A 22669-nucleotide genomic window follows, 5' to 3' on the forward strand; every position below is an offset into this window, starting at 1 on the left:
TCAAAACGAATGCTAGCGATGGTTTTGGAATTTATTCATTGACATTCAAACACACGTATCCCTTTTTTTAGTTTCAAAAAAAGAATACTGTACGAATACGGTTGCTGATAACGTCAGGTGATAAAACAAAAGTTCCCTTTGGCATGATACAAAATAATTATCGAAGGCTTTAGAATCTAGCCATCAGAATGAAGCCATCAAACAGGAAAATACATTAAACAATGTTTTCGGTATAATATTATGAATTTTTTCAGCTACTTCATTCTGGTTTTCAACATACTTGTAAAATTCCGGGCCGGCCTGAGCCCGATCAGAAAACGTCGAAAAAACTCGAAAAAATTTTTTGATCGACAAAAAAAACACATAAGGGCCCCCCCCTTATGAGTTTTTTGAAATTTAAAAACAACTTGTAAAATGACGGGCCTCCGAAGTTCGGAAAAAAGCCCGGCCGGCCCGTTACAAGTATGGTTTTCAATGAATTGTTGATTAATTAAAAATCGGCACAAGAAATGATAATATAAAAAGCAGACACTAGTCCTTATACAAAGTAAAAAATTCCCCACGAAAACGGCCGCTGAAAACAAGAGAGTTGACCAGCGTACAGAATTACTGCAATATCAGAACTTCTTAAGATGCAGTCAGACTTTTAAACCGTCCTAACCTTTCTCATCCTTTATTACAACGCTTGATGTAATAGTTTTTTCGTTTCGTATTCTTTCGAACACTCATTTTACCGGCATCGATGTTTTCCAGCCAAAATTAATGACGATTCGCGTTCCACTAGACAAAAATGCTAGTTTTCTCCTGTTTTCTCTTTCAGATCTGTTTTTTTTTGCGTGCAAAAAACGTTGTTTTCTTCCCCAAAAAATAATCAAAAAATCAAATGTCATTCTATTCCTGGAGCATATCTGTTTGTTCCTGTCAAAATTTCGTTTTTTCGCACGTTTTTTCTTCCTTGTTCCCTCGACTAGCATGTTGGTCGTCCCATTCAAACTAATCAATTAAAAAAAAACTTGGACTATAAAAAATGTCATATTAGTTTCTTTTGTCGTACTTTCCCAGTATTTCGTTATCAGTTTTATGGTGAATACCGTCGAGGTTCACTTCGCAATTTCGTTTTTTCATAGTGGTATATTTCTGCCTCTCAATTGAGATGAAATTTTATTCGGAAATTGTGAAATTTCTTGTTTTTTTTGGCGCATCTTCCTTTAGAGATCCGGCAGCTCTCCTTGACCGCGTATTAGCCGTGGAGCGCACTTCAATGCCATGGCCGGGAAGAGGGGGACTAGCGTCCGCCTCGATGGCCGAGTGTGTCCCCGCTACTCGTCCACCACCATTTCTTTGTCAATTTATTGTTTTTTGTTTCTTTTTCAGAAACTTCTCTGGTTTTTAATAAGCAACAGTTCGACAAATTTTCGTTTTTATAACTATTCGAAAACAATAAAAGTACATATTGCAGGTACTTAACCAAAAAGAAACCAAATTCACAGCCTGCTACTAAAATGGATACTGCTGACGCCACTCGCGGACTTCTCAACAATCGGGAACTGGTTGGATCTAGTCTTTATGTGAGGAACGATGATCCAGAAGCTAATCGAGAAAGATTTCTTCGATTCTTGGGCCTCCTTTTGTTGTTGCTCGGCATGACAGAGGTGGGTGTCGTTATCGCCCATTGCAAAAATCAATAAAACCGTTTCAGTACGTCTTTGGCATCATGGTTCACTCGCCGATGCTCAGTATTCAATTTGCCGGATCAGTTTTAGCTGTCGCGAGTGCTCTTGAGCTGACTCACTACCCAAATGTGAGATACTTGCAAAGCCATCAAGCCATCAACCTTCTTTTCAGGTGAGTTTTATAAGTTTTTGAATTAGTATGAGATGAAAAAATGGTTCAGAACATTCGGCACCATCTTCTACATCGCCTGCATGTTCCTCAATCTGACTCATTGTTTGGAGGATATTAGTGACATCAAAAGCTCGGAGCATTCTCACGACGTGAACGAAACTGAAAACTCTGCACACTCTCACGGACCTGATTTAGCAGGTGAGATAGAAATTCAGGATTTTTTGCTGTAAAAGCGCTGCTGATGGGTGGTAAAAGTTGTGAGCTGACAATTTTCTATTATCGCTAAAAAAGTCGAGTTTGAAATTGAATGTGATAGTTTGAACAAGTAGTTCAGTCATTTTTTTCTTTCTGATTATTCCAAACATTGCGTTTAGTGATTTCTCGCAAACATTGATTCGTCGCAGTAATTCTATCAAAATTTCACAGTTTTGTTTTCTAATAAGTTCTACTATGATAGCGGCTTAATATAATTCTAAGAATAAAACTGTGACTAGCCAGGTCTATGCAAACCTAGGAATCCTTACGCAACTCATTTGTTTGCAGTAAACGTCTTCTACATCACCATCGCCGACGTTATTGTCAAGTCAGTTTTCACTCTGGTCTACAACCCATTGTCAATTCATTTTATTGGAAACTTCGTAGTCCTTGTTTCGCCCCCAGCCATCGCCATTGCACTGTACTTTTACAACAAATTAGAACTTCACTTTTTCTTCGATTGGCTCGACCATCATTTGGAGCCAGTGACTGCGATCGCTTTGACGTTGATTTGCATCGTAATCGCCGTTTTTTCTTGTAAGTTTTGCATGATACAGTTTAAAGAACTTTGATTTCCAGTGCATCGCAAGAAGCAATACTTGTTGGCAGAAGGACCGAAAAATTTCAAAATCGACGAGATTAGTGAATCGGTAAAGACAAAGAACTCGAGTTTGGACAAAGTTGATCATGTGCATGCAAGTTGTGTCTGGCCAGATGGTTTCACAGTTTCGTTGAAAGCTTATATAAAGGTGAGATTTGGTTTTGAAAAAATCCTATTAATGTTTATGATGCCTGTTTCCATCACGGCGTAACCACCAGGAAATAAATTACACCTTTATTACTCTTTTTTTAAATTCGAACTCGCTAACCGAGTATATAGTTTTCTGGATGCATTCACAATCAACATCTAAAGCTCTATAAATAAGCGTGAAGACTTCAAGAATTGATTGGTTTTTAACAACCTCTTTTTTTCCTTGTTCCACTTATTTCAAAACTTCTGTATGAAAGGCTAGTCTGAGCCGACCGCGCGGCTCTATTTGTTCTGAAGCCGTAGCCGGTTCAACCGTAAACAAAAAAAACCAGCCGTTTCACAGATATGGTTTCGAGTATTTTATCTTAGCATAATATTGACTGAAATGAATTCTGAAGTTTAAAAAACCGCTAACCACATATTGCTAGTTTCGATTTGCAGGTTGAGAAGAACAACAAGAACTGGGTCGCACAAGCTGCTGATGACTTCTTGAATCTCAAAAGTCTTCTTCACACCGAGATCAAAGCCAAGGGTGCTAAGGATGTGAGTTTTAAAACAGGCGGCGGATGAATAAGTGGGAGAAGTGCTGTCAAGAAAGATAATTGAGCAAGAGATCGCTCCGATCGGAAGAAGCAGTGTAAAAATATAAATGATGGACAATTTATTGACACCAAAGAACTCAGAACTCAACAATCAAATAATTCCGTTTTTCAGGTTATTGTCGAGCCAGTTTTTGTGGATCAAAACGAGCTCAACCCCGCTTCCGATCCGATTTGCATTTCAACCAGTTGTCACAATGAAGACGTAGGTTGCTGTACAATTCCAAAGACTGCTGACAAAGCCTAAGCCCCTTCGTGGCACATTTGCAATTTAATCTTGTATGTAAAACGCTTTTCTACCAATTCTCTTCACACAACACTTTGAAAATCATTATCATTCCCCACTTGCGGTTTACTTTGAAATGTGCAATTCCATCATCTCCAAACCTGTTCCCTCCCCCAATGTGTTACTTTAATTTGTCTACATTTGAACCTAATCGGTGTCTTTTGCATTTATTCTGTATATGCGTGTTTATCTCGAAAACTTTCAGATACCAACTTTTGAAAATAAATCATTTTATTGGGTTTTGTGAATGAGTTTTTCGAAAGCGAAAATTTTCAAATAGATTATGATTTTACAAAACAAACAAAGAAGAGATTAGCGGATAAGGGCGGGGCAGTATGATTTTTGTGTTTTTTTTTTAAATTGGATTGTGTCTTGAAATGGGGCTTGCTTAAAAAAGGGGTTGTACATCACAAAGATGGAGGGATGGCAGGGAGTATAGAAAAGTGCTTTAATTGTTTTTTCTAGACAATGTTATATTAGTGGAGAACAGAAAAACAAATGAAAAAGAACATTGTATTAGAAGAAAAAAATTGAGAAGAAAATATTGGCACATTATGAGTGTGATAATTAAAGAAAAATTGCAACATGTAATGTCTAAGTAAAGTGAGTAGGCACTTAATAACGTCCGTCGGTGGATTTGACACAGACTTGGCATCTGGAGACGCGGGTGCGGAGATTTCCTGACTTGAGTGTTTGACTCTCCGGTACCTGAAATTGGATGAGGTAATTTTTTATTTATTTTTGAAGTTCAAGTTAAATACACTTACCTTGAACTCAGAGTCATTATCAATGGTGGTGAGCCAGAATGAGAACTTGTTGGCAAAGTAGTGGCAAGATCCACGTGCTCCGTTGCACTCGATGAATGGAGTGGCACGGAAGTCTTCCAAGCAGGATCCTGGAGAGGAAAGCGATTGACCCCCTCCCTCGGCTCCGGCTCCGGTGTGCATGGCGAACGAGTAACCGATCCACAAGCTGCTCCATCCGGCTGGACAGTTTGGAATTTGGATGGTCTGCGAGTGGACAGCGATGACGTTGGCTGGAGCTTCGCAGACGGCACAACGAGAGATGTATGGCTCGATTTCACGCTCGTTGACTGGCATCATTGGGATGGCTTCAGATGTGGAGAGCCAGTAGGACTTGTCGTTTCTGGAGGCGTAGTTGCATACGTTGTTGAAGTCGCAGAACAAGAACGGCATGGTGGAGAAGCGTTGAAGGCAAGATCCCGCGTGTCCTGAAATAAAACGAAAATAAGAAGAATTAAAGTTTCATTGTTGTCTAGTTGATCTACAGAACATAAGAAAAACTTACCAAGGTCTTGGTTGTGGGATTTCTCGTTTCCTTCAATGTACAACAAGGAATATCCGTCCCAAAGCTTGGTTTGACCCTCTGGACATCTTGGAACTTCGGTGGTTTGCGAATGCTTGACAAGTACGAATCCGTCTCTGTAGGCTGGTCCAGCTGCTCCTGGGGCACCTGGAAGTCCTGGTGCTCCTGGTCCTCCTGGGAGTCCGTCAAGCCCTGGGAATCCTGGAAGTCCTCCCATTCCCTTCTCTCCTGGAAGTCCTGGAGCTCCTGGGTATCCGTCGTTCCCGCGTTGTCCTGGAAGTCCTGGTGGTCCGTCGTTTCCTGGTGGTCCGTCAAGTCCTGGCATGCCCTTTTCTCCGCGAAGTCCTGGAGCTCCTGGAAGTCCTGGAAGTCCCTTCTCTCCTGGCTCAACGAGATTTTGTGGTCCTGGTGGTCCTGGTGGTCCTTGTGGTCCGTCGGATCCTGGGAGTCCGTCTCTTCCAGGAAGTCCTGGAAGACCTCCGTCTCCCTTTTCTCCGGCGTATCCTGGAGCTCCTGGTGATCCTGGGAAGCCTGGTTCTCCCTTGGCTCCTGGGAAACCTGGAAGGCCTCCTTCTCCTTTGATTCCTGGAAGTCCTGGGAATCCTGGTTGTCCTGGAAGTCCAGCTCCTCCGATTTCTCCCTTGAGTCCTGGTGCTCCTGGCTGTCCGTCTCTTCCTGGCACTCCTGGAAGTCCATCATCTCCGCGCTTTCCTGGAATTCCGTTTGCTCCTGGGTCTCCTTTAGCTCCTGGGAATCCTGGGAGTCCAGCGTCTCCTGAAATTTCAAGTCTTATTAATCTGATCTGCCTATTCACAGGTATTACCCTTTAGTCCTGGGGCTCCTGGAAGTCCGTTGAGTCCAGACTCTCCCTTTTGTCCTGGCAGTCCTGGGAATCCGTCTTTTCCTTGGAGTCCTGGAGCTCCTGATGGTCCGACTGGTCCAGGGATCGATTGTCCTGGCTGTCCTGGAAGTCCTGGAAGTCCTCCCATTCCCTTCTCTCCAGAAAGTCCTGGAAGTCCTTCTTGACCTGGCTGTCCTGGATATCCAGATTCTCCCTATAAGTTACATCCTAGTATTATCACAAAATTAACAACTATACCTTGAGTCCTGGAATTCCTGGAAGTCCATCCTGTCCTGGGTATCCTGGGGCTCCCTTAAGTCCTGGGAATCCTGGAGTTCCGGCGAATCCTTTCTCTCCCGCAAGTCCTGGAAGTCCTGGCTGTCCTGGATATCCATTTTCTCCCTTCTGTCCTGGGAATCCGTCCATTCCACGATCTCCTGGAATTCCTGGCAGTCCCGATTGTCCCTTGTCTCCGCGAATTCCAGGCACTCCTGGTTGTCCATCAAGTCCTGGGGCTCCTGGGAGTCCTGGTTGTCCGGAATCCCCAAGGTCTCCTTTCATTCCTGGAACTCCTGGGAGTCCATCGCGTCCTGGAAGTCCGTCTTGTCCTGGGTATCCGGCTTCTCCCTTCATTCCTGGGAATCCTGGAAGTCCATCTTGTCCTGGCGATCCTGGTGCTCCTTGGCGCCCAGCCTTTCCTGGAATTCCTGGAAGTCCCTTTTCTCCTGGAAGTCCTGGTTGTCCATATCCTGGAAGTCCAGCGTCTCCCTTGATTCCTGGTACTCCTGGAAGTCCGGATGGCCCGGCAGGTCCACGAAGTCCTGGCTGTCCTGGAAGTCCAGCCTCTCCCTTCTGTCCGTCTCTGGCAGCTGGTCCCGCTTCTCCCTTCTCTCCTGGAAGTCCGTTGAATCCACGATCTCCCTTTGGTCCTGGTATTCCGGCGAGTCCGTCACGTCCTGGAAGTCCTGGCAGACCACCATTACCCTTCATTCCTGGGGTTCCTGGCATTCCTGGAACTCCTGGCTCTCCCTTTGGTCCGTTAAGACCTGGAAGTCCTGAGAGTCCGGCGTCTCCTGAAAAATATTTGTATCTATTCCTGTTCGCTGAAAATTAACTTACCCTTGAATCCTGGAACTCCTGGGATTCCAGCATTACCCTTCATTCCTGGATATCCTGGGGCTCCTGGAAGTCCTGGGGCTCCGGAAAGTCCTGCAGCTCCAGCATCTCCCTTCAATCCAGTAACTCCTGGTAGCCCTGGAAGACCATCTTCTCCCTTTTGTCCTGGAACTCCTGGGAGTCCATCTTGTCCTGGGAATCCTGGGGATCCTTCACGTCCTGGAACTCCTGGAAGTCCGGCGTCTCCCTTCTCTCCTGGATATCCTGGCTGTCCAGACAATCCTGGTAGTCCGTTCTCTCCCTTGAGTCCTGGGGCTCCTGGGAACCCGCGTTGTCCTTCAAGTCCTGGCGCTCCTGGAAGTCCTGGAAGTCCAGCATCTCCCTTGAGTCCTGGGAATCCTGGAGCTCCTGGTTGTCCTGGCACTCCGACTCCTGGCTCTCCCTTTTGTCCATTAAATCCTGGCATTCCTGGGTTTCCGACATCTCCCTTTGGTCCTGGAATTCCGGGAAGTCCTGGTACTCCTCCGAATCCCTTGTCTCCTGGTACTCCTGGGTGTCCTGGGAGTCCTGGTGGTCCTGGCAAACCAGAGTCACCCTTCATTCCTGGTAATCCTGGGAATCCTGGCTGTCCGACTTCTCCTGGTCGTCCTGGGAATCCAGACTCTCCCTTAGTTCCCTGAAAATAAGTCATTTTATACTTCTTTTGATCAATATTTTGTTAAACGTACTGGAAGTCCTGGAAGTCCTGGCTGGCCTGGTGGAGCTGGGTTGACTTGGTTTTCTGGTGCTGGCTCTCCTGGCAATCCTTGGAGTCCTGGGGTTCCTGGAAGTCCTGGAAGTCCAGCTTCTCCCTTAGTTCCTGGGAATCCTGGCTGTCCTGGTTGTCCGTATCCGGCTTCTCCCTTGTTTCCTGGAAGTCCTGGGAGTCCGTCTTGTCCTGGCTTTCCAGAGAGTCCTGGCAGACCAGCGTCTCCCTTTTCTCCTGGGTATCCTGGCTGTCCTGGTGGTCCGACTGGTCCTGGAGCTCCTGGGAGTCCATCATTTCCTGGTTGTCCTGGGTAACCGTTCTCTCCCTTCAATCCTGGATATCCTGGTGGTCCTGGACGGAGGACTAGCTGAGTTGGTTCTCCCTTTTGTCCTGGAAGTCCTGGAAATCCGTCTTGTCCTGGTGGTCCTGGAGCTCCTGGACGTCCGGCTGGTCCCGGAAGACCATCATCTCCAGCGTCTCCAACAGGTCCTGGCATTCCTGGCAAACCACGATCTCCTTGTGGTCCTGGCTGGCCTGGGTATCCGGCCAATCCCTTCTCTCCCTTAGTTCCTGGTGCACAAGCCGAGCAAGTACCTCCACGGTCTCCCTTTGATCCTGGCGCTCCTGGAAGTCCATTGACTCCATCACGTCCATCGTATCCCTTTGGTCCTGGAGCTCCACGTGGTCCTGGTGCTCCTGGAAGTCCGTTCAGCGAGTCTCCTGGTGGTCCTCTAACTCCTGGCAATCCATTCTCTCCCTTTCTTCCTGGGGCTCCGTCAAGTCCTGGCTTTCCGTCCTTTCCTGGGAGTCCTGGGATACTTTGTCCTGGGGTTCCACGATATCTATAAATATCAAAAAGTTTATAAAGACCATTCTAGTGTTGTTCATTTTCTTACCCTGGCTCTCCCTTTGGTCCAGAAAGTCCAGGCATTCCTGGTGGTCCAGAGACTCCTGGTGCTCCTGGAGTACCACCATCTCCCTTATCTCCCTTTGGTCCTGGAAGTCCTTCATTTCCTGGGTATCCTTGAAGACCTGGTCCTCCTGGGTTTCCTATTGGTCCAGCTGGTCCTGGGGCTCCTGGGAAACCGTCAGTTCCTGGTGGTCCTGGGTTTCCTGGACGACCTGGCAATCCTTGTGGTCCTGGAGCTCCATCGTTGAAGACACCTCCCTGAAATTTAGAAATTCGGTTTTATCTCTAACGCTAGTTTTGATCTAGTTGAAAAATATTTCAGATGTAAACTCACTCCTGGTGGTCCTGGTGGTCCAGAGTTACCCTTTGGTCCGTCTCTTCCTGGGTATCCAGCTTCTCCCTTCTGTCCTGGAAGTCCTGGAATTCCGCCAAGTCCGTCAAGACCGCGGTCTCCCTTGAATCCTGGTGGTCCAGCGTTTCCTGGCCGTCCTTCCTTTCCTCTTGGTCCAGCTGGTCCGGACAATCCCTTCTCTCCCTTCATTCCTGGGAGTCCTGGCTGTCCTGGAAGTCCTCCGTTTCCTGGGTATCCTCGTTGTCCACCCTCTCCTGGCTCTCCCTAGAACGTTTGAGCAATTAGAAACATTAGTTAGGAGTAATGGGCAATCACACACGAAAACGACTATGCAGTTATTTTTTCTACTAAAAATAAAGGTGGTGAGTTTTTTTTCCATATTATCACCGATAGACAGTGATGAAAGATTTGGGAAGATTAAAAAAATGATAGAAGTTTTGAAAAGAAAATTTTTAAATCTAATCTAATTGAACTCTGGGTAGAGCATGCAGTAGAAGTATGAAAGGCAAGAAATAATAAGAAGTAACAGCTAAAAATTGAGGCAAAACTGTTAAGGATTAGCGAAAATTAATTGATAAAAAATGTTGGTTTGAAAGAAAGTTAGCCTTTAGTACTAGCTACATATTCTTGCCTTCTCTCCCTTCTCTCCTAGGTCTCCCTTAGGACCGATAATGGTTCCCTTGGACATGGTGGAGGCGATCGGGCCTGGTGGACCGGCCGGTCCCATGCCACCAATGTCTCCCTAAAATGGAAAAAATTAATAAACCAAGTACCTTGTCTCCCTTTTCTCCAGGGTTTCCGCGTGGTCCGACAATCGAGCCGGATCCAGTGAACTCACGTGGTCCTGGTGGACCTGGTGGTCCGACCAAACCTAGATCTCCCTAGAATTTTGAAAATACAAAAATTGAAAAATATAATGGGAGTCATTAAAGTGAGAAATTCCTGAAAACTACAGTAACCCCATATCAGCCCTATTTTCTCACAGGATCTCCCTTTGGTCCGATGCTTCCGATTCCTGGGTTTCCTGGTGGTCCAGCCTCTCCTGGTGGTCCTCTTGGTCCCTAAAAGGATCATTTTCAAATTTCAGCTCTTTTCAAACATGAACCATACAGCATCTCCAGTATCTCCTCGGTCTCCCTTTTCTCCTGGGTATCCATCACGTCCTGATGGTCCTGGAAGTCCTGGCATTCCTGGCATACCACCGTCTCCTTTTTCTCCTGGAGCTCCGGCGTATCCGATAGCTGGCTCTCCTTTCAATCCGTCCATTCCTGGTGGTCCCGGGAATCCTGAAAACGCATTTTGCATTGTTGTTCGCAGAACTTTGATGTTTTAAAGTTTTTGTTCCGCCTAGTTATTTTGAACCTATGCTCATAAAAACCCTCCTGTTGAAATGAAATGGCATCCAACGCATTCATGCAGGGACCCAAGAAACCAACTGTTTGGTGTAAACTGAGATGCTCAAAAAATATGTGTTTGCGTCTTCACCCGCTGTTTTTTTTCAACCAAGAAGAAGATGAAGAGAAGAGTTTTTGCTCTGAGACATTTCGTTGATTGACCGCAACAACTTGCGGGAAATAGGATGCCTATTTTTTCACACGACAGCTGACAGTAGTACTGATAAGTCAGACTCTAGACTATTTAAAAGCACAAGTTTCATTAAAAGAGTAATGGAATTCAGAAAGTGGGGAATTTCAATACTTTTTTGAAAAATGGAAATAACAATGTAATCACAACAAATTATTTTGGATCTTTCTAACTCCCTAAAATCACAAAAATTTAGTATGCGTTTCAGTAATCAACTAAATTAATACTGTCATCTAGTTTTTCGCAATATATTTCAAACAACTTGATTTTCACTTACCTGGCATTCCTGGTGGTCCTGGCCGTCCTGGAATTCCTGGTGCTCCGTCAGTTCCGTTGCATCCATCCCATCCAGGGGCTCCTGGTGGACCTGGCTCTCCCGGTCGTCCGTTTCCACCATCGTTTCCTGGGAATCCAGGCACTCCGACGGCTCCACGATCTCCCTTGATTCCGTTTGGTCCGGGTGGTCCTGCAAAATGAATGATGAGTCATGAGTTTTCTTTCAGTTTACAACAGTGGGCTCTTGCAAGGAGCCCACTCAATTATTCTATCCAATCTTATACTACTGAGGGAAACTTGGATGAAGAAAGAGAAGAAGAATAAGAAGATAGCAGTGACCTGGCACGCCGAGAGATGATTAAAGATTTTGATTGAGTGCCGCTGCTAAAGAGACGGAAATATGGGATGACAGGATGATTGAAGAGTTTCACCTTTTTGAAAGTCGAGAGAGGGGACATAAAACAAAACTCCTGTACTTTTCTTCAACTTTACCTTGAGCTCCTTTTTGTCCTTTTGGTCCAGCGAGTCCTTCTGGTCCGGGGAATCCGCGGATTCCTTGCATTCCAGGTGGTCCCTGTGGTCCTGGTGCTCCCTGAAATGAGATTCATAGTTTTTTGATTGTAGGTCGAACTTGATTTTACTAGACCCGTAGTTATCTACCACATGATTCTACATAATTATCACAACTCTCATAAGTTTTCAGTATAATTCAAAACTCCTGTCTATACTATTCTTTCAAGGTGCTGATTTCTACAAACACTTGCTATGTGACCCCCGTTGACCCTTTCGTCCTCCTCCCACGTCTCTTGGATGGAGGTGCCATGGTATGGAGAGATATAGGTGACAGCTGTGGCGCATCGCTCCTCTATCTGCCCTGCTGAAGATTCCTCCACGGAGGAAAGGAGAGGGGAATCGCCGCAGCACTCAATGTTATAATCTTGTCCAAGCTTACTCAATCAATGAGATTAAGGTAGTGTTAAGTAAAACGATAACTTTCTATATATGTAGTACAAGATTTTGAAACATTCGAAACAGTGTAATAAGGCATGAATTCAGCAAGATTGGTCTAAGAAGAATTTACCAATCAGAAAAAGGATATAACGTCAAGATTATTGAACATATTTTTGAATCTAAGAAATACAGACAAGTTTTGAAAAGGAGACAAGCTTCAAGTATTTTTCCCGTAGTTTTTTTTTGGGACCACACACTTGATTATCAATAAAAACCACCTTATATGGATTCTAACCCCTATAATAAATTCTGAAAGTTCATTTTCAATCTAGTAACTCTTCATGAGCCCCTCAGTCAATTTTATAAGTTTAATAATAATCCCATGGAACTAAAGTAACCTAGAAACTAAAACTGATATTTTTTCCATTCAACTCACCATCGATCCTTTTTCACCGACACAGAAACATCCTCGGTTGGAGCAATCTCTGCATGTCGCTTGCTGAAAACCGCAAATTACTGTTACATATTACAATTTTTAAATTATCCTGAATTGTTTTTCAAAAGCCGACAGCTTCGAAGTGGGATAATTTAACATTTTCTACAGTATGAAACGGATAAGGCAATTAACTCACCGATTGTACATAGCTCACAGCAAGTAAGGCCAATATGGCCAGCCGCAACACGGGCCTGGAACGAAAAACAATTGAAAATGGAGATATGAAAGAACTCTTCTGGGGAGTACTGTATTTTTTTGATTTTCGAATTTCAAAGTTTAGCTGTTTAGATTCACAATCTGTAGAAGATGTTACTTCTTCAGAGTATTAAATATCAAAAAGTTCAGAAGAAAATTAGATTTCAGTACCGTTACGCCCATAAATGGCTATGGAAAACTCACCCGAGAGCCGCTCGTTGCTTCATGTTGGTAGGCAGCCGTTGGCTGTGAGAGCACCAGTAAGAAGAAAAGAATCAACTCTTAGAGAAGAGGCGGGGCCTTCTTCGAAGATCAAAAGGGGAGAGCGAGAGAGGAGGGGCTCCGTCCGTCTTCTCCTTCACTCCGAGGCACAGACGACAGGCGAGGGCGACGCTGTAATAGTGAAAATAGTGAGATGGGTTGTGTCGAATCGGAAGAGATTGAGAGAATCGGAGCCAAGACGAAGTGCCCGCGGGCAGACAGCCAACGCACCGAAGGGATCCAGGCGATGATACAGAATCAACTGAACTTTAGAGAGAAAAAATAGTGACACAGAGGATTTGTTACGAGGGACCGACCGCAACTTGGGCATATGGTCAGTAGATTGATCGAGAGAAGAGCATCGGGATGAGGCGAGTAAAAAAAGTTCGGATGAAGGAGCCGAGAGAAAATGAAAAACTCGCGGTGGTTGAGATAGGATAGAGTGTATGATAATAAATTATTGCACTTTTTTAAAAGTGGGATTAGTCATATCGATTTATCAGAAAAACAATATTTTATCTTTCGATTTATTCAGAAAAACAATATTATATCTTTCGATTTATCAGAAAAACAATATTGTTGGTAACTAAAATTGGTTGAGAAAGTTCAGCATATCTGACTTGGGTCATCAAGCATTTGTCCATTGAACATCATGAACTAGAATTTTTTGAAGTTGTAAATTTTGATGAATATGCCAAAGGAAGGGTATATTCTTTGGACAATCAATGGTGTAAATTTCAAAAGTTTAAATCGATTGACATGCGTTACCGTGAAAGGAATACCTTCGGAAGGTAAAAATATCCATTATTTCCCGCCATCTAGCTCGTTTTCACAACTATTAAGGATAACCAAGCTCTTGTAGCTTTTCACAGTTTTTCCACAGTATACCATGCTACCACAATCCTTGCTCATTCTTTATCAGATCTGCTTCATCCTGCTCCGCAAAGAATTCCCATCCTATCCATCAAGGATTGGTGCTGTCTATCGATCTAAATCCATCTTTTCCCTCCATCCAATTCGCTTTTCTCTTATCAATCTGTTGTGACCCTTCTTCTGAGAAAACTTTGATAAAGTGCACAAAGCTGTCAGAATCTGATTGATGTTAACGGATGAGATATTTGAATTGTTTCAGAAAACTTGGTGAGCAGAGTTTTGAATTGCAAGATAAGTACAAAATTTGGATAATATCATTGTGCCTTCATCGAAGCTCAAAACTTTCTTTAAATTTTATTTTGTTCATATAAACTTTTTAGAAGCTCTTTGCCGCCAACCGATGTCATATATAGAAGCGTCAAAACAGCGTCACGATGCGTGGACACGGAGAACTGTGCACCGCTGTTGTCATGTCAAACTTCCTAACCTGACTACAAAAAAATTCTGAAAAATCTTCCTCCGCTCAAGCATATCTGTTAAATTTTATTCTGTTATAACTACTAAAAAGAATTTTTGTTTCGCCGCAAAACCCTTCTATTTTTTTTCATCACAACATTACGGCTATTCTTGACCACGGCAGAACGTTGTGATAAGGATAGCAAGAGTCTCCTGGCACCTCCTGACGCTTTGGCAACATTATTGAAAAGAGATCTTCTTCTCTTTCTCTCTTTCATAGAGGTCATGTTGTTCGTGCAGCTTTCATTCTAGAAAACGTACTTTAAAACACAGCTGTTACATGATATAACCGACACTGGCCAGCACTATTAGAGGTCGCAAACTTTTTTTCAATACTAGTTCAGCGAGAGAAGTTCATGACAGATGCACGAACATCTGGAGTTTATGGAGTCTCATGACAAATGTTTTCATTCCATTTTCTTTCATGAAAAAAAGAAAAAAGGAACAACTAGACCAATGTTACTGCAAACCGTACAAAAAACTGTCGAATTCCTTTTTTCTCGATGTTTGACGTTTAGTGGTCAAAAATAGGCTTCTTCTAGTTTTACTGTTTCATAAACATTTTTTATCGACACACATACACATCAAAATTTGTATACACTTATTCACTTGGTGTAAGAAAAGCATCAAGAAGATGAATCGCACATATGTGGTCTTATAAAAACTCCAAGGGGACGAAGAAACTTGGAAGATGATGAAGATGAACCCATTTGTTTACAGGGGCCTCTGAAAGTGTAAACAATGCTTTTCTTGTCCTTTAGTGTTGCACAAAGTGCACAAGATGTGAGCAGAGGGAGCTGTTTACAAGCAGTTGTTCGTCAAAAGAAAGGGATTGATGATTACTAGTTGACAGCAAAACACATAGTCTTGATTTTTTGAGAAATTTTAGAGAATTAATATATTTTCAAATGTGGAGTTTCTGCAGAACACTTTCACATCGCAAAGTAATAATACTTAGTTCTTAGCAGGTCTGAAAACTTGAATTTCTGCAAAAAGTGAACTATTGAACAAATTATAAATTTTTAAAAGTGCATTATAACAGGTGTTGGCCGTTGTGAAAGTAAAGGTTTTATGCGAAATTCGGAGAAATAAAAATTGCACTTTAATATGTGAAATGTTATACGATATGTACTAAAAGTAACCCAGTAATTTATATAGGGTTATAAAATACAGGGATTGGTAGAGGAAAAAATAATTTCAAGAATTTTCCGATTTTGCACATAAATTTCAGAAAAAAGTTTCACAATTTCAAAATTGAGAAACTAATAAGTTCTTTTCGATTTTCTTTTCTCTAAATTTATCATGAATTGGTATTTCAAGGCATCTTAACCAGAGTCTCCTTAGCCAGAGTTTTTCATGTTTTGGTCAGTTTCAAAAATACTTCGAACCAAACTAAAGTCGACTACGGTAATCCATTTTGTTACATTTAAAAAATGATTTCCTTCGTGTTTTTTATGATAAAAAAAATCAGTAACAGAGTTCATTTAAAATTATTTACCAGCGCATGTGTTTTTTACAACATGACATTTATCAAATCCTAAGTTTATATTTCATTTTGACAAATTAATTCTGTTCCTCTTCCTTTCCCCCACCTATCATCTCTTATCTAATTTTATCTAAACCTCTCATTCTTCCAACTCTCTATTTCCGAATCCACACCCAATCATCCTTCATAGCCACTATCCTCTCGTCTTCCCCGATCAGCAACATTTGCTGCGAGAAGGCCCCATTCAAATCAGTGACAACCTTGGAATTCTATGGGTATATAGATTGACGGTGTGCCCCGTAAGTATTGAGTTGGAGAAGAAGACGCGGATGAAGCAGAGGGCAGCTGTTCGTCGCAATGACTCATCTCTTCTCACTCTACTGCTCCGGGCCGATTTGCCGTGATGAAGAAGAAAAGAGGGGAGAAGAAGAAGACCCCAGCCCCAACTAAACATTGTAACATTTTCCTATATGCTTCTTCTGCCTCCGACCGAAACGTTTCTGGAGGCTGTATATCTGACGATTTGCACACGGCTGGCACTCTCGAGAAAGAGAATCTGGTCTCAAGATCTGCACAAATTGCCGAGGGATCTTCCACAAACTCCAGTTTTCATGTACCGCGTTTTTTTGGATCTTAATGCCATAATCTTTGAGGAACTCGGAAAACTCAGGATCGAAAATCAAGACTATATGGAATAGGGAAAAAAAAGAGAAATCCAAAAAAGACAATCCAATTACAATCAAGCGGGGCTTTTACAACAGGGTTTTTTCTTGGAAAAAGTGAACTAATGAAAAAAGTGTGACGACCGGAAGAAACTCGGAACGTTTTAATTGAAAAACCTCAACCCACAAGCAAAGATACATCCGACACATATAGACAATTGTTTTCTTATTTTGCTCTTTTATGGGAACGAGGAAACGTCAATCCTAGGATGGATGCCCTCCGCGTCAAATATACAAACAAATCCCGTTGTTTCTAGACATTTTTATTAAATCTAGACGACGGTTTTTCCTAGAAATACTACGGTAGCTACCCATGAGTTTTCTTATAAAAGGCTTTCAAGATAATCTCCGCCTACATATTTTAGTGCTTTCGACCTTTTGCTTTGTATTTTTTGCTTAGCAAATCGGCCAACTTACACTCTAGCAATGATTGAAGCTTTCTGAAATTGAAATATATTTGCAATGATAGTCTGTAAACTTAAGTTCATCGCGGTCCTCAATCCTCGTTTGATCTGGTTGTTTTTACAAAAGAAGATTCTCCCTGTAATTGTTTAACTCATATTTTGGATTGCTCTTTCAGACTTGGGCGTCACCACCATCAACCATGCGAGCGACAGAGTTGCTCCATTTCCTTCTGGCAACAGTTTCATTTGCACAAGATATGGTACGTCCCATACATAGTATTGAAACTTAACATCCCAATTAAATTTTCCAGTCACGAGACAATAAACATGTCGAGAATGGGATATTCGCCATAGTTGGTGCTGAACTTCCTCATTCTGAAGTCCCAGTTCCAGACTACTACCACAATCCAGCAGAATTACTTCTCACTAGTGTCCTCGAGGCTAGAGAAGACTCTGAAAAGCGTAACTCTCTGGAAACGTCGAGAGAGTTCCCACCACCACCTACGATTTCAACCAATTCCATCGAGACTAGCTCTGCGGAACATGAGTCAATAGTAAAAGCTCATAGAATAGATCATTCTGGGGAGAACCTCATCAGATACCCAATGAAACTGTGGTTACATGGAGGAATGGAGGAAGTCATCATTTTCGATTTTTGGAGATTCAGTGACTTGAAGGGTATACCGGGACGTTGAGATTCGATAAAATAAACTTGAATTTAGGTCTTTTTATCTCTTGTGCCATCCTGTTCGTCCTCGGAGCTTTCTACGAAGCTCTGAAAGGTCTTCGACTCAACCTCGCTGATGTCAAAAAATGGAAGCGGAAAGACTCGGTGAGCAATTCAGACGATTTGTGGTGTGAAACTGAAATATTTAGTTCAAACTTCCTACTGTAGTCACCGTAACTGATGGTCGTGCATTGAGAGACGATTTCAAAGATCTGACGAGTAGCGTTCCATTGGTTACCAACCCTTTCAGAATAGTCGACAACCAGGAAGAAAAGGATGCAGCTAAAACGTATTTTCAAAAGTTAGAGCTTCGAAAAGTAGTTTTGTTTCAGACCCGGCTGCTTTTCCTTGGTTCGTATTGTTCAGGCTCTGGTCTACATGGTTCAAATGGCTTTGGCTTTTGCACTAATGTTGGTTGTGATGACTTACAATGTTTGGCTCAGTGAGTCTCCTCATAGAAATGTTCAGGGATTGATTAATTGTTTCAGTTCTTGCTACTGTCCTTGGTGCTGGAATTGGACACTGGATGTTCCCTTCGAAACCTTCTGTGGTTTGACCACCACTTGTCTTTGATATGTTACGTTTGGACCATTCTAATTATTTTTTCCATCTTTGTGTGTAAGCGAGAATACAAAAAAAATGTTGCCCGTTCCTTTATATTATATTTCATGTTATTAATATCAATATAATATTTAGACACACTTTTTTGACACCCAAATGTCAATAAACCTGTTAACCTTGTTAAATTAAAGAATTTTGAGAGTATATTTGATCATCACCAGCATGCCATTGTTCTAATCAAGTGGTTACAGTCAATGAGACAAACTCAACTTATGATACTTTTTCTGAAAAAAAAACAAAACAAGAATTCAATTAATTTTATTATATCACAAGAAATTGATACGGGCTTTTCAACGTGTCTGTGTTGTGTTTGTGTGTTTGTGGGATAGAGCTCTCATCGGAGCATCTTTTAATATACCGTAAGCAAATCAAGAAAAGTAAGGCCTCGGGATGGTGGTTGGGAGTGATGATTGGTGGAGGGAGGGATAATAGTACAAATCGGGCAAAATTGATAATCAACAATCATATAGTGAGAAAAGGGGACTACACAAAGTTTTGGGATGGAAATGGAATAAATTATAGATGAGCTACCAGATTGAAATGAACCAATTCCTTAGAAAATTCCTGCTAACAAGATCATTTTCCTTGGAAGACAATATAAACTAGCAATAAGGTCAAAAAATAAAGAAAAATGCTGCCGTATTCTAAAAAATGTGGAAGCAAACGATGTGAAAGCACTGTACAAATTGGTGGTGTTTTGGAACTATATTACGGAATAAGTTTGGGCGATTGGGCAAAATGAGGGTAATACCGTCAGAAGTGTGTAGTTGTTGAGAAATGAGTGGAGACAAGGGGATATTGTGCATTGGGAGAAGTTTTGTGTCAAATTTTGAAGAACCACGTATTTACAAAACACAGGGTGAGGAAAAATTGAAGGCGGGCAAAAAATATGAAAAGTAAAACACATTTTGAGAAAATCTAGGATATGTCTAGCGACCATCAGAGAGTTGAACACCCGAATCAGTTGTATCGTTACCATCGTTGAGTTCCTATAATAACTGGGGCAAAGTTTAGTGTGAGAATGAATCACGAAATTTTAGGTTACCTTTGGACGCAACTCGTCCGTCTCGGTAGCCGATCCTTCTTCGGCCAACTCGTCAAGTGTTGGAATGCGGACTGTCATGTCGGCGATGAGAGCGTTCATCTCGTCAGAAGCCATTGAGAGATGGTCTACGTTAGAGCATATTGAGCCGTGAGAATTCTGAAAAATATTGAGAGTTGTTATTTTTATTTTTTTTTCAATTTAAATTATGCTTATGGTCCCAAACAAAATCAGTCATTTTTCAAAAACTCACCGAATCTTCATCCAAATCGCATACGCTGCTTCCTCTCAACTGATTCTGCGTCCATTTCTCTGCTTTCTTGAGCTCCAACTGTGAAATGCTGCTACGAAGATCTTGAATCGTCTGCATCGCTTCCGAATACTTGAGCCGGTCGTTCATCCGTTGCTCGCTCAATTCGCTCTCCTTGTTATACATCTTCTCCTTCTCCTCCTTCAATTCATCTTCCAACTCTCGCCGCTTCTTGACCAACACGTCAGACTCCTCACGAACTCTCTTCATCTCCTCATCCTGTCTTTTCAACTGATTTGTGCAGACATGATTTTGAGTCTCTAGCTCCATAACCTTTTGCCGCATTTCCTTCAGCTCTGCCAGTGTATCGGCTTCCTTAATCCTAACACCCATTAGTTGATCCTCAAGCTCACGAACACCGATGCAATGCTCTGGCTCTTCAGTAGATCCTCCAATCAAAGAAGCCGTGATCTTAGCAAGGCGAGCACGAGCAGAAGTGAGCGGTGGAGATGGTTGTTGTTGTTGCGCCGAGTGAGCTTCGGATGTGGAGTCTTTCTCGATAGAAGCAGAGGATGGGTCGAATGCACGGACGTGAACATATTTTGCCCAGTGCTGTTCCAGCTCGGCGAGACGTTGACGCATATCCTTGAGAGCAAGTGAGCTTTCAGCTTCACGCATTTTGACAGATATAAGCTCTTCTTGTAGTCCGGCTACATCTTCTGACGGCTCGTGTTCCAGCAGTCGTTTGTTGGCCATTTCTAGTTCCTGCAAATTGGGAGGTACACTTGCATTATAATGAGCGTCATTCGTTGCAGCCATAATGGCTGAATTTCGACAGCTTTAAAATCTAAAAAGCTTAAATGAGTTGAAATAGTTACGAAATTTCAAGCAGAAGGATATATGGGATATTAACCAATAACTTTTTTCAGCACATAATTTTTTTTTGTTTTTCGAACGATGTCGGACTTGAAATCAGTTTTCTCCGCTCCAATTCTTACCGAGACTCTCAACTTGGCGTCCCTTAACACATTCTCACTATCCGCTTGTCTGGTGTGTGCTTCGATAAGCTCTTGCTGAAGCGAGTGAATGTGCTCAATCATCGACGTATCGTCTACTTGTGTTCCCGTATCCATGATGTTGTCGCGTCGTGTGCTGGACAGCTCTCTGAAAAGAAATGACAACTAGTACTTTTTTGCGTTATCTCATATATCTTCAGTGTGGGGGAGTTTTCGTGTGGGATCCAATTACATTTTCTGTGTTCAGATGATATATGTATACGCGTATCAGTTGTCTTCTTCCTCTTGCTGACCGCAGAAACGACAAATCAATCAAATTAGAGTGAGATTTCGAAATTCTAAGATATGATAACATCGAATTGAGGATCTTGACATTTTGAAAACGCCGCATCAATCAATTTTCTCTCTTTCACCCTCCATAGGAACTGCACTAGCCGCAAATGAAAAATGAGAGGAATAACGAGAGTATGAAAAAGAAAAGGCTTGGTGGTTTTGCCGCATTGTTTGTACACGTCACAGGGCTTCTCATAGTATTCCGCGCGGAAGAATGACAATCTAGTTGAGGTTTAGCAAAAGTTTTCTGGTAACAAAGTATCTCACTCGGTTCCCGCTCACCTGATAGTCTCATAGGCGCCCTCTAACTTGCGGTGAACATCAGAGTTCATGTCGCGCAATTTGTTCAACTCATGTGCAATGTTGATGTAGTTCTCGGCTTCCTGAGCAAGATTCACCTGAAAAGGAAACGTTGAAAATAATAGTTATTGGGGGAAAGAAACGGAAAACGAGTTTTTTTGTTTCCTGAGACTGACTAATTGTGTTGTTTTTGATTTCTTCCACTTCATAGAAAACAATTATTCCTCACCTGTCCCTTCACAAGACGATCTGCAAGTGCCGACGATTCCGCTTCCAGATAATCGATTCGTTGGCGCAGAAGACGATTCTCGGTACGAAGACGCTGAAATAATTTGATAAACTTCTCGCTTTCCAATTTTCAGTCCCATTAGAAAATTGTTCTTGGTTTTTCGTGACCGGGTGTTCTTCTTTTCTCTCCCCTTGTTAACCCATTGTTCCTGACACATAATATTTGTTGCGGGAAGTTGATTTAAAATGTGTATGTGGGTTGGCGCGGGAGCGTTCAAACAGAAGCACCCCCTTAGAACTCCTGGGGAGAAGTTTCAACATATGTGTATTTGTATGTTGGGGTGTTTCTGGGAGTTGAGATCAAGAGTGTAAGGAAGCGATCAAACTCGCTTTATCATTGAGAAAGATAGAGAGCGTGTCTCTAATAATTAATGATGATACTTTGTCACACGTCGTCTCGGTGGGAAACCCTTCTTCTCATAAGCAATCCTTGGGACCCATTCATTGTTGGGTTCCTTAGGCGCTGCTCCTTCGAAAACGTACTCAATGCATATGGAATTAGGTGCTGGTCCCTTCTCATCAGTCATCCTTTCCTTTTTTGAGACAATAGAGAGGAGAAGTGACAAATTTTAGCCCTCACCAAAAATAATCTTTTTTTTTGAGATTATGAGGGCTGAATATTGTTCATTTATCCGCTCTCTCCATGCTAGACTGGTTTTCACGCTCATAGCCATACAAAACTGTCTATGTATGTACAAGTACACAAAAATGATGATGATGATGGTGATGAAAGATGAAAAGGGAGAGAGGGAGAGGCAAATTTAGTTGCCGGTGACTGAATTCCCCTTCTTGTGGAATAATGGTTTGCATATAACCTATACGAATTGACAGAACCGTTCAATTTATTTTATTGTACTGTTGTACTTTTGACAGTACTATTCCCAAAAAATTGGCGAGGAAAAGAAAAAAGCACTCGTGGAGACCAACTTCTTTTTTCTCTTTTTTCCTTGGTTTTTCATTTTATTTTATTTTACGATCAAATGTCAAGACAAATATTTCCCGAGGAGAAAAAAAATTGGAAAAAGGCAGGACACGGTTTTTTGGCCTTCTCTCTCTGGTTTCAATAAGTATGATTGGCAGCAATTTAGTCAAACATTTTGTATAATGGGATGGGGAGGAGAAGGAAGTTTACCTTTTTCGTCCAGATAAATCGCTGTTTTCCAATTTGGGCACGCGTTTTCATGACTGGAAAGAAAAGAAAAATAGGATAGTTTTGACGAAATAAGAAAAACGATGAAAAGTGTGAAAATGGAATCGAACAATGGAGAGCGTAACGGGTTGGTCACTCAAGATGAATGA

General features: G+C 42.4%; 4 protein-coding genes across 4 annotated transcripts; 2 read left to right on the plus strand and 2 right to left on the minus strand.

Moving 5' to 3' along the window:
- Nucleotides 1–1502: 1502 nt before the first annotated feature.
- Nucleotides 1503–3697, plus strand: Cbr-sur-7 (the record flags this gene model as incomplete). The annotated part of the gene is made up of 7 exons (XM_045238767.1): nt 1503–1652; nt 1700–1845; nt 1895–2043; nt 2389–2637; nt 2680–2849; nt 3293–3394; nt 3566–3697. 7 exons carry the CDS (start codon nt 1503–1505, stop codon nt 3695–3697), a joined length of 1098 nt encoding a protein of 365 aa, XP_045095860.1.
- A 654-nt stretch (nt 3698–4351) lies between these two features.
- On the minus strand, nt 4352–12758 carry Cbr-let-2 (the record flags this gene model as incomplete). Its single annotated transcript, XM_045238768.1, has 16 exons — nt 4352–4444; nt 4498–4967; nt 5045–5836; nt 5886–6117; nt 6162–6976; nt 7023–7695; nt 7748–8609; nt 8664–8935; nt 9012–9293; nt 9803–9910; nt 10013–10090; nt 10140–10315; nt 10891–11079; nt 11382–11481; nt 12473–12527; nt 12736–12758. The coding sequence occupies 16 exons, from the start codon at nt 12756–12758 to the stop codon at nt 4352–4354; spliced, it is 5220 nt and encodes a 1739-aa protein (XP_045095861.1).
- A 4235-nt stretch (nt 12759–16993) lies between these two features.
- Nucleotides 16994–18076, plus strand: CBG16370 (the record flags this gene model as incomplete). Its single annotated transcript, XM_045238769.1, has 6 exons — nt 16994–17053; nt 17105–17471; nt 17516–17625; nt 17670–17809; nt 17853–17962; nt 18009–18076. 6 exons carry the CDS (start codon nt 16994–16996, stop codon nt 18074–18076), a joined length of 855 nt encoding a protein of 284 aa, XP_045095862.1.
- A 994-nt stretch (nt 18077–19070) lies between these two features.
- CBG16369 lies at nt 19071–22553 on the minus strand (the record flags this gene model as incomplete). Its single annotated transcript, XM_002643581.1, has 7 exons — nt 19071–19130; nt 19187–19342; nt 19437–20198; nt 20432–20597; nt 21065–21180; nt 21312–21404; nt 22503–22553. The coding sequence occupies 7 exons, from the start codon at nt 22551–22553 to the stop codon at nt 19071–19073; spliced, it is 1404 nt and encodes a 467-aa protein (XP_002643627.1).
- Nucleotides 22554–22669: the final 116 nt, after the last annotated feature.

This window comes from Caenorhabditis briggsae (genome assembly GCF_000004555.2).
Source record: "Caenorhabditis briggsae complete genome, chrX, whole genome shotgun sequence".
In the NCBI taxonomy this organism is placed as follows: domain Eukaryota; kingdom Metazoa; phylum Nematoda; class Chromadorea; order Rhabditida; family Rhabditidae; genus Caenorhabditis; species Caenorhabditis briggsae.